At 44.7% G+C, this 13,300-nt stretch overlaps 1 protein-coding gene across 10 annotated transcripts in view; it reads left to right on the top strand.

Annotated features, from left to right (window-relative positions):
* Positions 1–3,555: 3,555 nt before the first annotated feature.
* CACNB2 (calcium voltage-gated channel auxiliary subunit beta 2) overlaps positions 3,556–13,300 on the top strand; it is a 261,929-nt gene continuing 252,184 nt past the window's right edge. For 3 of the 10 annotated variants that reach the window (XR_005103594.1, XM_037382951.1, XM_037382950.1), the window contains exon 1: positions 3,556–3,716. Coding sequence is in view for 9 of the 10 variants with exons in the window: in XM_037382951.1 (XP_037238848.1) it covers positions 3,618–3,716 (99 nt within the window). In the remaining variant the exon portion in view is untranslated. The remainder of the gene's footprint in view (positions 3,717–13,300) is intronic. The other 7 variants (XM_037382941.1, XM_037382939.1, XM_037382937.1 and 4 more) reach the window with 4 other exon arrangements.

Below are 13,300 nucleotides of genomic sequence, written 5' to 3'. Positions count from 1 at the left end.
ATTTTTTAACTGATATTCATAGAGAAATTTGCTGTATCAGGGCTTTAAACATATGCTCAATTAGAAGGATTTTAGTAGTTTCATAAAAGTCATTGTAAACTCACCGGCCTATATTTATTCAAGTTTTTAATGATCTCCCTTGCGCCTAAGTTACTAGCTTTTAGCTGCATTTGCACAAATATCAGCCAACTATCCTAGGCTTATTTTTGCACATTCAGGTAGTGGTTATAGGCTAAATCAACCCTGTACTCACTGTACATGTGTGCGAAGGTTAGGACACTGTACTGACACCACATCCTTATCTAGGTGGTAAAGAACAATTAAATATGCAAACTAATACAGTGCTCCTTGCTCTAAAAGAACATCTGATCTCTCACACAACAAAAAAAGCTATTTTTTTGATACCCAAATCAGGTTATCTTCTTTGCCAGCCTAGGGTTTCAGGGTTATTTTTTTTGAAAAAAAAACCAACCAAACAAAACAACTTATCTTTTTGTCTGGTCTTCTAACATGTACATGTTTAGAAAAAAATCAAATAAGCATGCACAACACCTCTCCATTGCAGATAAAACCGTACAAAAAAATGCAGCAGAGTGGTTTTCTGCCGAGAAGTGGTTAGGCATAGCAGGTTGTTTTCCCCTTGAGAAAGAACGAGCAATTTGGAATCTCTGCATATTTTTTTTACACATTGACCCTTATCCTGGAGCAGATGTGGCCAAAAACAGCATGCAGAGGGATGACTGCATGTGTATGTGTTAAGCTGAAGGATTTTCACTGCACATTTCAAGGTTAGAGAACTCTGTTCAATGGCTAAACAAAAGGAGTGAAAACAGGTTAAGATACTTATTTTGCTAGGCTAATCTTCTAGCCACTCATTACATCAAGGCAATGAATGATACTTGCTACTGAAATACAGTTAGAATATTTTTTTCTCAGCAAGAAAAATGAAATAAACTTACTAGAATTTGGAGGTGACTACTGGGGTATGTGGGTTCTTTTTAAAGAAAACCGTACAACACAACAGCTAAAATTTGACTACTTTTTTAAAGTCCCTTTTGTTTATTTGTGCTTTAAAATCTTCTTTCCTGAGTCCCTGCTTGCTTACGACCCTTCTATGTGTGTATATAAACAAGCAAAATCTTTACATTTTTTTATAAAGGAAAAAAGACAAAGTAATCATAAAAGATATAAGACTCAGCAAACATGAACTTCATTGGATATATTCAAGCTCTAATTTATGAGGGAGTAGAAACACCCTTTCAACACAAGATACACAATTTATGGTCTTAGAATCTGTAATGCTTCCAAATGATCTTTACTACTCTCAAAGCAGAATGGTATACTTCAGGGGGGAGAAAAAAAAAAAAAAAGTGATAAACTGAAAAATCCAGAGGGCAATATGAAGGACCATTGTTACACAATTAAATAACTTCCACTCCTTGCTCCCCATGACAGACAATAGGTGATCTCAGATGGATGCCTGAAAATTTACCAAGTAAATGTACTGAATCAGGGTAGATCAAGTGCCTTTTGTAGAGAATGATTTGAAACAGAAAGGTAAATGGTTCCAAAGCTATAAAGGTGTTAGAAGTCAAAGCCAACATCTTTCAGTAACACCTGCCCCCACTTAGCAATCATTAACAGGAATACTGTGTTTAGATTCTTTAGTAAATTTTTACTTAGATATGATCCTTCCTTAATTATTGTGATGGTCACAAAAAGTAATTCCATTAAAACAATCTAATTTGGAAATGACAAAGAAACAACTACTTCAAGACCTATATTAGCAGGTGAAGTATGCATTCTTCCCACCAAAAGTGTAAAGAGAAAGTATCTTTTTGGTTACAGCTGCTAAGAGAGTATCTGGAAGCAGTCCAGGCTCTAGCAACTTTATAGTTTCAAGATTATTCAGCATCTCTGTTGAACTACTTGAATGAAATGTAAGAACGTAAGAGAGATTCTCTTCACTTAAAATTAGGGTTCTGTTTTGCCACAGACAACTTTGACAAAATTCTAGAAATTATTTTTGCAGAATACCATGACAACTTTTCAAAATGAAATGAGAAACTTTTTGGAGAAGTGAAAGTTCTCAAGCATCTTCAAACATAGGAGCACTTCCACTTGCAGAGAAAGCCAGTGCCTTCACAAAAAATGGGTCGTTCCTGCAGGATATTTTCACTATACACTTGAGAAAATCCATAGGCGTAAGCTAATTAGAGGAAATTTATCGGCTGTTATGAAAAATGTGGTGAATTGGCCACACAACTGGGAGAAAGCTTGAAAGTACTTGAAACGGAACGGGCTTTGTGCTGGTTTCGGTTCGCTGGCTTCTGTGCCTGTATGTGACTATTACAGTACTCCTAGCACCGGCTGCCATTTTAAGTCTATACCATTAGGCCACCCAGAGTTTGCAGACCGATTTTTCACTGCTCACCACCAACCGGTAAGAGGTTTCACCATCAATCACAGAGTGCTACCGAAACCCTAAGCCTCCCCTCTGGTGCTGTGTGGGGACATGGCTGCGACCCGCGGGCCATGGCGAGGGGCTGCAGGCCTTCCTGCGCCATCGTCCCCGCCACAGGCCGTGGTGCTGTTACGCGGTCGGAAGGCTCAGTCTCCGCCAGGACAGCCATAAAGTTGGATTTTGCTTCCAAGCAATGAACGACAGATCATTGCAGGGCTGGAGGGTGATTTTCCTGGGCCAGGTTTTGAACAGGTCTTTCAAGCAGCCGCCTGCGGGACACCTGGTAACACCGCAGTGCTGCTAAGGAGCGTATAAAACCAGTGGGCTTCACCTCGCCTGCCAGACAGGCGCTACTCATCCCTTGCCGGTACGCACACGGGACTCTCCGAGGAGTACATGCAGAAACCGTACCAACGGGACGGGCCTACGGCACGTTACCCCTGGAAAGCGCAGGTTTGTTCCCTGAAGCGACCTTGCCTCGGGCCCCGGTACGAGCCGAGACATGCGATGCCGCACGGGCAGGGCCGCGGGAGGGTCCCCCTGCCCCCACCGCTCTCCCGGCCGCGCCCGGCGGGCGCCCCCCCGCCCCGCCCCCGAGCCGCCGGGAACTGCCCCGGTGCGGGAACTGCCCCGGTGCGGGAACTGCCCCGGTGCGGCAGCGGGAGCGGGCCCCTCCCGCCCTCGGCCACGGCCGCGCCGGAGCTGACCCGGCCCGGCGCACGCCCACCGGCCGGCCCACCCTCCCGCGGCCCGGCGGGGAAAGCAGAGCGTGCCGCCCCCCCGCGCCCCCAGCCCCAACTTTCTCGCCCGCCCCTGCGCCGCCCGCCGCCCCCGCCCCGCGGCGCCCGGCGGGTGCGGGAGGGAGGCGGGGAGGGAGGCGCCGCCCGGCCGCCGCCGGGAGGGAGATGCTCGTTGTCACTTTCCCTCTTCGCCACGCGCCGCCCCCTGCCCTCCCCCCGCGCCCGGCGGCGGCGGTGCCCCGTCCCCCGGCGCCGCGCCGCGCTCTCCCCGCCGGCAGCAGCCAGGGCCGCGCCACCGCCCGTGCCCCCCCCGGCATGGCCGGGCGCTGAGGGGCGCCCCCCGCCCCGCCCCGCCCCGGCTCGGCTCTGCCCCGCCGAGGGGCTCGGCGCCCAGCCGCCCGCGCTGCTCGCCAATGGTCCAGAGCGACATGTCCAAATCGCCTCCCAGCCCGGCGCAGGAGGTGCAGATGGAGCTGCTGGACAATCCCCTGCCCGCGGCGGCGGCGGCGCAGGTACGGCGCGGGCGGCGGGGCCGGGCCGGGCGCGGCGGGCTTCGCCCCGGGGCGGCGGGCGGCGGGAGGGGGCGGCGGGCGGCGGGAGGGGGCGGCGGGGCTGCCGGCACGCCCCGTCCTTCAACTTCGGGTCCCCAACGCCGGAAAAGTTTGCGGCTCCCCCGAGGCGCCCGGCGCCCCCCGCCCCCGCCAGATGCCGCTGAGTTACCGCGCGCGGCGGGACCTCCTGCGGCGGGAGGGACCCCGCGGCCCGGGGTGGGGGCGGGGGCGCGGCGCCCTCGGGGCGCTCTCCCGTGCACGCATCACGCGCCCTGGCAGGCCACGGCCGCTTGTCCCCGCTCCGGTGACCTGTTGTGCCTGTACCTGATGCTCACCGCGCACTGCTTGAAGCCCCCCCCCCCCCGGCTGCACGGGCTGCGGGCAGCCGGTGTGCGTGGGCTGCGGCGATTCCCGCTGGCTGGCTGAGCAGGAATTTTGGGGGAGCTGAAGGTGTGGAGCACGCTGCAGGTTCCAGCTGCTGGATCAGCCTGCAGCGGGCGGTTGTGCGGGCGTCGCCGAAATTTTAACGACTCGGACCGCGTGCGCTGCGTTCAGGTGGATGGATGAAGAGAGGGAGGCAGGGTACAGATGTTCTTACACTTGGTAAAGACTGTATGTTTTGAAAGGTGATTCCTGTTTAATGTATGAATGTTGCATAATATCTTCGAGTTTGCAATAGTTGGCTACAAAGACTTATGGTGCTATTTTTGAACCCAGTAAAAGGGTGGTAAAATCTACGTGAGTTTTAAATTACAAACACACTTGTTCTTGTTAGGACAGAGTTTTCTTCCTTTTGGAGTAGCAGTTTTTATTTCTGCTGCCAAAGCTAATCTCCAGTGCTTTATTTTCTTTGAGGAGGTGGTCCAGTTTCATCACGGAAGCACTTGATTGCCAGAGGAAAATGCTGTCAGTCTGTCAAAAGACTCACTAATTGATCTTTACTTACTGGGAACCAGTGACAGCAGAACAAAATCCAGGCACTGAAACAGAGACTAAGTTAAGCTAAAAAAAAAAAAAAAAGTGTCTCTTTGGATGTGAATCTGATTGCAGCCTCCAAGTGCAGAACAGACATTTCAGTAGGGCCATATGCGTTGCCAGCTTCTCCAGAAGCAGTGGCAAGGGAACTAATTTCTGACCTACAAATCCTCCCCTTTTTATATCTTTTCAGCCCTAAGCACAGAATCGGAAACTGTCAAATCATACGGTGCCTCTCTGCTGTGGGCAAATGTCAAATACTGATCATAAAATTGATTTTCACGCCTCCTTTTAACTGGGCATAAAGAACCTCTGTTTAGAGAGGAAGGATAGTTTGCTAACACCCACGTTATTTATGTTTCAGTTGAAGTACTTATATTCTGTTCCACAGAACTGGTTTTGCAGCCCAAAATACCCAGTTTTTAAGACAGATAAAATGCAGCTTTTTAGTTCAGGGAATGTTTTTCAGTTTTCGGAACCAAAGCCATTAGGCAAAACAAGAATCGTATCTTCTCCATATGTACATATTCTAGCCAAACATAAACCTTTGGTGTAGAGGAGATAACACTGTGGAATCAAAAGAGCCCTTTGGCTGAATAATTAATGCTAGTTAATTCGTTAGCATGCACGGCATTGAGAGACATTTTTTCTGATTTGAATTTTTGCTCCATTAATGTGACTTCCAAAAAAATCAATATTGTAAGATCGTGCTGCTTTAGAACATGCTCACAGTGAGGAGAGGCTTAATGAGAACATGTGAATCATCAAGTAGATTTCCTACGGGTACTCCAGTTATGCCCACTGCTATCTTTTTCACTAAGGTACTTGAGTTATTAGTCCTAGAAACATTTCATGCCAAGTAATGTGTCAGGAAAAAAACCCAACGACGTGTGATATTACTTCTAAAAGTATTCTCTCTGAGGTGCTACTTCTGGGAATTATGATTTAGCGAAATATAATTGGAGAGCCTTTGTAGGCTTTGTAACAAGCCTCAAAATTTCTCTCATCCAAGAATTTTACTTTTGCAAAGCCGAGGATTTCTTTTAACCTGGCTGTACATCACGGTCGATACCTTGGGATTGTGCCTGTCCATCCATTCTGACCAGACTTGTCATCACTTGGCAGAGTGAATGTCGTTAACACTCTAGAAGTAGTTACTCTTAAAAGGTAGTAAAATATATGAAACATTCCTAGGTAGCCTCTGTGTAAAATCTATTTCCAATTTTCACAATGCATTTTCCTAACAAAAATAAAATCCCTAGGTGTTGATCATGACAGTTCTACTCTCCCTGGGAAGTTATTTGCAATGGGGACAAGGTATTAATGTGTTATTCTGTACTACCTAAAATTCTGTGGCTTTTAGGTCCGTATTACTCTAAAAACATAGTTCTAGGTACTCACTGTGATCCCAGTCCAGGTGGGGTTGCGGTATAGTTTCAGGTGTCCAGTTTTACCCAAATGAATGCACATGCTAACAGCTACACTGTGGAGTTACTCAAACGTCCAGGTATATGTCAGTGCAAAGTGATAGTACTAGGTGTGGCCCTTTTTTACTAAGATCAGCATCTGATCTTCTGAAATCGTAAAACAAGCAAACTCTGTTCAAATGCATCAGTGTTTGATGATCAGTATCTGTTTTATCAAAAATCAACTCCAGTCTTCTTTTTAATTCTTTATTTCAAGAACCCCTTAATTCTAGGAAGTTGAATTAGTAGCATAATAAAGTTAATAATTTGAATTAACCCAGATGCTGTGCTGTTTTGTTGGTATTATAACATAGCATATTAATGCCTTTCATGGTAACTCTTTTCTTCTCTTTTCCCTTGCTCCCATGTAGTTTTTTTCTGATTCTACTTCCAAGTCCCCCAGTCACCAGAAACCATTAGATTCAGAATCTGTTGCTATTTTCTCATCATAAGGCTGCCTGTGTTGTGTCATAGGAACAGTTGTAGCAAATCAGATCAGTGAATTATACAAGATGTTTTGAAGAAAATGTAACAAAACCTTGTATCAAGCAATGACAGACTACCTCGTGGACGAAGGTATCTTACCCTGAATGAATTCTTCCCTATCCCTCATTATTTTCCTCCTGTTCTTTTTCTTGCCTTCTTATGCGTCATCTCTCAGTGCAGGTCCTAAACCTGACACATTTTAAATTATAACGGTTCTCTTCTTGTTTGTTTTCTTCAGCTCTTTCACTTGCCTTTAGATTTCCTCTGTGCCCTGATAATGTTGGATGTGCTTCCCCCTTCCAAGTCTAAAGGCTTCGTCATCCCAGGAGTGCTTGGCTCCAGCTGGCCAGATTGCGTTGCTGGAGGTAAACTGCAGGCATGGGGTTAGGGACAGGCTTGTTCAGTTTTCCTTCTGGATTGACTGCAATTATGTTAATGTGGATTTTAGAGTAACGTGCACGTGGTGACTCCAGAATATCAGCTTAGTTATTTGGCCTTAGCACTGACTGTTGTCCTTTCTGGATTTCCACAGCACCATCCCTTCACTGCCTGTTTTCTGGTGATGGGGAATGGAAAGAATAGCTGGGGATTTATTCTCAGCAGGTTAATCACACTGCCCTCTGCTGCTCTCTTCAGCCGAGTTGATTTACCGCAATTCATACTGTGTTTACCTATTCATCAAAGAAACATTTTGCAGCAGCGTCGTTCCCAGTACTGACTTGCAAAAATACTTTGCAAGCCATAAACAAACGAAATTTATATCCCTTTCCTTACTTAAATAATAACAATAACCGTTCATTATAGATGCATGGAAGGTTTTACTCTCTTCTGGCAGCATCCCTAGATAAGCCAGATCCAGTGTGGCAGCAGCTCAGCAGAGTATATACAAATGAAGAGATGAAATCCAACTCCATTCATTGGACTTTCTCATGGTCCTCAGCAAGAGGTAGTGTTTTCTCTCCTGATGTGGTAACCTTACTCCTTACTGGCCAAAATAAATTTTAATAGTCTCTCACTGAGGAAAGCTCTTCAGGTGTCAGCTGTTACTTTTCTGATGATTCTCCTCTGCTACTTGGATTTATTTTGCGTTGTCCTGAACTCTTTCAGTACTAGGTGATATTGCACGCTTATCTCTTCCAGAGACATTTATTTGCCACCTGGGTATTAACACATCATCAGCATCTATGGGCTATCATAATTGTTTTTCACATTTTCCTAGAGCCTAAAATCCCTCTGAAACAATTCAGAAGTTTCAGTCCTAACTTATTTGCATATCTGGTAACCATCTTCTGGAGGTGATTGCTGGTTTTGTCTTCTTTTGTCTCTAGGCTTACAATTTCAAACTGTTATGGATGAAAAGTTCCTGTACTCTTCCAAGGCTGGCTTCTCTGGAGTCTCAGTTACTTCTCTTCTGCTTCTTTTACTTGGTTCTTTCCTGTGCCAGGATAGAAGAATTTCAAAATAACACAGAGCAACCAAAATTGCCCTCCCTCCTCGCAGGGCCTGCCTTAGCCTCTGTCAGCAAGGCAGCAGACCCTTATCAGGGGGAAGCTTCCCCATAGCTGGCTGTTGCTCCCTGCAGATACCTTTCTGTCACAGCATCAGATCTCTGTTTGCTTGTGTAAGGCAAATACAGAAATCCACGGAGAGCAGGTGGGGAGGAGCAGGCACGTGGCCTACAACTTGGCTGCCAGTCTCCAAAGGCTGCAGGAGGCACAGCAGGGTTGGGCATGAGCTTCAATGCCTTCCGCTGTTGCGTGCTCCTGTTTTGCTGAGCTGGGAGCAGATGTCTTCATCACTGGTGTTAAGGGGAGATGTGCAGCAGGTTTGCACCGAGGTGGGTTCCCAAGCCACTGGGAGGGAGGAGAGCAGGCCAAGTCCCCTACGCCTTGTCTGGCAGGTGGAAACTGCCAGGTGACCTGGTCTGGGGCCAGGGTGAGAGCACTGGGAGATGGCTTACAAGTGAAGGAACTGGTGAGAATTAGGCTACTTCTGGCTGTAGTATTGGCAAGGTGTTATCACAGGCCAGCAGAAAAGAGCAACAAAGATTTAACCCTGTTACAGGTTTCTCAGCAGAAATGGTTTTCTTTTTTTATGGGGGAAAAAGAAGCATCTGTCAAATACTTATTTTTGGATTATGTATGCAAGTCTGGATAAATAAAGTATTTGTAGAGGGTTTTTTCTGTGGGGTTTTTTGTTTGTTTGTTTGGTGTAGGTGGAGGATTTCATAAAAGGACTGTGGAATGGACTTAACAGACTCATCAATGTAGCTTGCTTGAACTTGATGACTGTATATGGAGATCCTCAATTTGGTAGGATTCCTGAAGGGAAGCCTTGTCTTTTCTGAATCGTGTCCTGAAAGCAAAGAAATAGTTTGAAGAAAACCAGGCTTTATAACCTAACCTGGGGATTCTTCTCTGCTGTGGGGACATGAATGTGTGCTCCTCAGGCAGCGTCTTCACTGAAGGTATGTCACAGGGCTGCGTGCCTGTCACAGGACTGCACTGATGTTGACCTTGTAGGGTGACCTGAAACCCCAGCCCTGAGATGGAGGCAAGCCAGGATATATTGCTGTGTCCAACATTGCCCTGTTGCCCCTGTTCTCATCATGGAATGGGGCTGGGGAGCGGTAGGGAGCTCCTCACCAAGGTCTATGTACGTCTTCCAGCCCTTGGCTGTACTGTCAGAAGGTTGACCTCCCCTCCTTTATGAGATTAGTGTGGTTTGTGGTGCAAAGATCAGAAATACTCACATCTCTTTCTGTAGCTGAACTTCTATATCCACATACATGCAGTTTGTGTTGTTTGGGTACGGGGGTTTACAGTTACACAGCCGATGCTGGAGGCTACACCCCCGGGTAGCTGAAGGGAATTGATTCTGAGTGCTGGCAAGCCCAGCCGGTGACTGGAGTGGGCTCAGGAGGTCTGACCTACAGGAACATTGTGTTGCTTGTTCTAAGGAGTTAATTAAAGTGGCAATAGCTTGTTCTTCTAAGAGGTGGATGGAGCTGGATGCGTATGTTCTACACTGTCCCTGCATGCTATTCTTCTTCTGGGACATGGGCATTTTTAAATATCTTTCAAAGCTTTTGCATGGGAAGGAAAAATGCTCAGGACACTCTTTCATTTCTGACTTTTCTAGTGATTCTGTAATCCTTCAGAGGGTCACTCTTTACTTTTGATTCTTTTGATCCTTGTAATTGGTCATTTGTTCATCAGAGATTGTGTAAGCTTCATTCCAGCTCTGAATTTTTATTTTCTGGTTTTGTTCTCTCCAGTTCCTTTCTTGCATCTTTGTTTCGAGACCTGACTTGACATCAATGACCGCTGTCTAAGTCTTCTGCGTCTTTCCTTTGTTCTTTGAAGGAGACCAGCAAGCTAGTTTTTAAGGGTTTATTTTTGCCACCTGCCATCAGTCTCCATGACTGGTGCTATGATAATTAGTGAAGGTTCAGGCTCACCATGTGTATAGTCCTCACCACTGCGCTGATATAAATTACTATTGGAGTGGTTACTGGTGAAGGGCATTTTAAGACTCACTGAAGATGAGCTGTAGCTAGTTGGTAATTTTAAATGTTTTGTATTTCCTCTTCCAGGTGATAGTATTTTGCCTACAGGGGTAAACCATGCCTTCTGTTTGCTGTGTGTGTTAGAGGATTAAATGTTACGGATGCATGCTCTTCATGTGTTGAGGCAGAACCTCATTAAAATTAAAGGGTTTCACTGACCAACATTGATCTCATCTTTTGCAATAACAAGTAATTGTGTAAGAAACCTAATTATCAGGAAACTGCTAAGCATGCCTGTAATGCTTCATATGCTTTCCATATGTTGGATTACATGGGCTGGATAAAGGTTGCACAGTGTACTTTGACGTCAGAGTTGGGAAGCAGAGAAGCAGTATTTCTTTGCTTTATTAAGACTGTTGATGTGTTGATGAAATGTTTTTTACAGGATTACTTTGATAGGTTTGGTTTGGTTTTGTCTTTTTTTTTAAAAAAAGTTTCATATTGTCTGCCAGGTATTTTAAGAAACTGTAGAACGTAAATGCGTGTGTTGTGTTTCTCATCTCTAGCAACTCAGCCAATTTTTAAAAATAACTTCACACATCTAACTAATAAACCAAGCTACAGTTTTGATCTTGTAAACACTTACATGTACACATAACTTTGTGTAAGATGTTCTGCTGAAATCCAGTGAGAATGTTCCTGTCAGCGAACTGTTTGTATAAACAGGCTTGTTCACAGGGCTGGAGTTGGCTGTATTAAAATCAGCTGGGGCAATGATGGTGTGCCATAGGCAGTCGGTTGTGTTGGGTTTTGAGATTTTACCACTGGGCACCGTGTACTGAGGTGCAGAGACATTTAGTCCCTTATGGTGGTTCTGTTCGGTACAGCTACTGTGTAGTTCAAGAACAACAGCCCCGTGTTGGTGCTTTTACTGGCCAATGTCCGCACATCATGATTCAGCTCTTTATTTTTAGCTACTTAATTGCAGCCAACTGCTGCACAGAACACAGATAAGGCAGCTAATTTTAATATGAAAATCACAGTAACATATTGGGTTCATTGTTAAAAAGAATTATCTTTTTTTGGTTTTTCGCAGAATTGAAAGTAACTGGTAGATTTTTAAATTTATTTTTTTTTTGTACAAAGGTCTTGTTCTCACATTAAGATCTTATGGAAAAAATACAGTCAAAAAAGCAAAACAATGCGTATGACAGAACGAGTATTCATGATTCTCCACATGACAGAGACAGTTAATAATTTTTAAAAATTTGTTAAAATCTGGTTTGTTTATGGAAGACTTACCTCGTTTTTAGAAGAAAGTTTCAGGCATTTCTGACTGTGGGAATAAGCTTGGAAGGGCTGGAAGATGAATGTAATCCCAGATTAGCATCCTTTACAATAATGAGAAGAGTCATCAAATCCCACTTTTCCCATGTGCTGAAACTGCTCCCCTTTCCTCTGATTCACAGTCGGACTGTACACAGCAGCAGGTGTAAAACCGACTCCCTACGCTGCGTAGCCGTGGCCTGTCACCATGTCAACTGTTTTTTATGTGTCTAAAGTTAGTATTTAGCTTGTGCTCCTGATTAGTTTCCATTCATATCAGACTAGAACAAAAATGTGCATGCTGCTGTGCACAAAAAAACCCCAACACTGAAAAATCGAGGTGAGTTTCAGTCTGAGCCGCATCTGCTGTGTGGTGTTGCCCAAAGTTAATGCTTTTAGTTGTTGTTGTGCAGGTAGAGAAGTGTGCGTTTTATCTGTATTTGTAATGTGTTTTTATTCTGCGCTTGTTTTATCCTCATCACTCTAGACACTCTTTAGTCTAGTCCCTCTTTAGCCTTTGTAGTAAATTTTTGTGTTATAAAACTGAATGCTATGATTCTGTAAACAAAATAAATATTGTCGAGACCAGGTACAAATACAAAAAATGTGACTGTGAAAGAGAACATGTGAACATTTTTTCTAGTGTCTCCTTGGGGATTACACTATTACATTACTTATGAAATTGCATTATATAGATGCTTTATATTCTTGTGCAGTGGTGTGACTGTTAAGAATTCCTTATTTTTTGTAAGTATCTTTCCATATTTTTCCACAGAAATTGAGGAAAACAGAGTCAGAATGTTGGTGGATAACTACTGGTAGCAGTAGTTACAAGCTACTTTTTATTATTACAGATCTATAAAGACCTTTCTATTATAAAAGAGTTCTTACAGAAATGCAACCATGTAAAGTCATTCCTCATTCCATTTTAATTTTACATGTTGTGATCTACTGGGTTACAGTTCTAGACTTATCAGAAAGCCCTATTTTCTTCCCAATAATGTGTAGCATGCTGATTTTTATATAGTTCTGCCTTAACCAATGTGTGTACTATCGATTCATGTGCCTTTCAGAAACTTCTTGCATGGTTTATTTATGGTTTTATAAAAATTGTATGAGTTTGGCAAAATATATTTCCCATAAATCTGTATTTTGGGGGAAAATCATTGCTTGTCTCCTAAGTCATTGTTAGTTCAGTGACATAACAGATACTAAATCATTTTTGCTGAGAATCAGCAGCAGGCTGACAGATCTATTGTAACTTGAGTCATTCTTTCTAAAAGCTTGGTATAATACTAGATTTCAGGCACTGCTCTGAACTTGCCCAGAATCAACACTTATCATCCAGATACAGCCTGAGGTCATTCTCTTGCATCTCATGGTGGCAGCTTACCTGGAATCGTCCACTTGACAAATGACCTGAAGTTAGTAGTGGCTGTCATCCTCCTCAGTTACTCTTAGCTTGCAAAATATTTCATCATACCTTCATGTGTTACTGCTAAGAGCTAGAGCTCGGATTCTGAAGTCATCATCTTAAAAATGTACCAGTATGAGGTTTTCAGTGTGCCTGTGAGGCTCCCTGCTATGAGAACCGATGGGACTGGGGCCCAGAGCTCAGCATGGTGCTCTGAAGATTGCCCAAGACCGGGGAAGGACACGCGTTGTGCACCCAGGCAGAGTTTTATCCAGGGTTTGCTGCATCAGGACTGGGCTGTCAGGAGTGTTGCATTGTAACACGTGCGCGGCCATGTGCTCCAACAAGCTGGTCATGAATTTCTCATCGT

This window comes from Falco rusticolus, chromosome 4 (assembly GCF_015220075.1).
Source record: "Falco rusticolus isolate bFalRus1 chromosome 4, bFalRus1.pri, whole genome shotgun sequence".
Lineage (NCBI taxonomy): Eukaryota > Metazoa > Chordata > Aves > Falconiformes > Falconidae > Falco > Falco rusticolus.
Note: the sequence above shows the minus strand (reverse complement) of the source record. Positions and strands in the feature narration are given on the sequence as shown.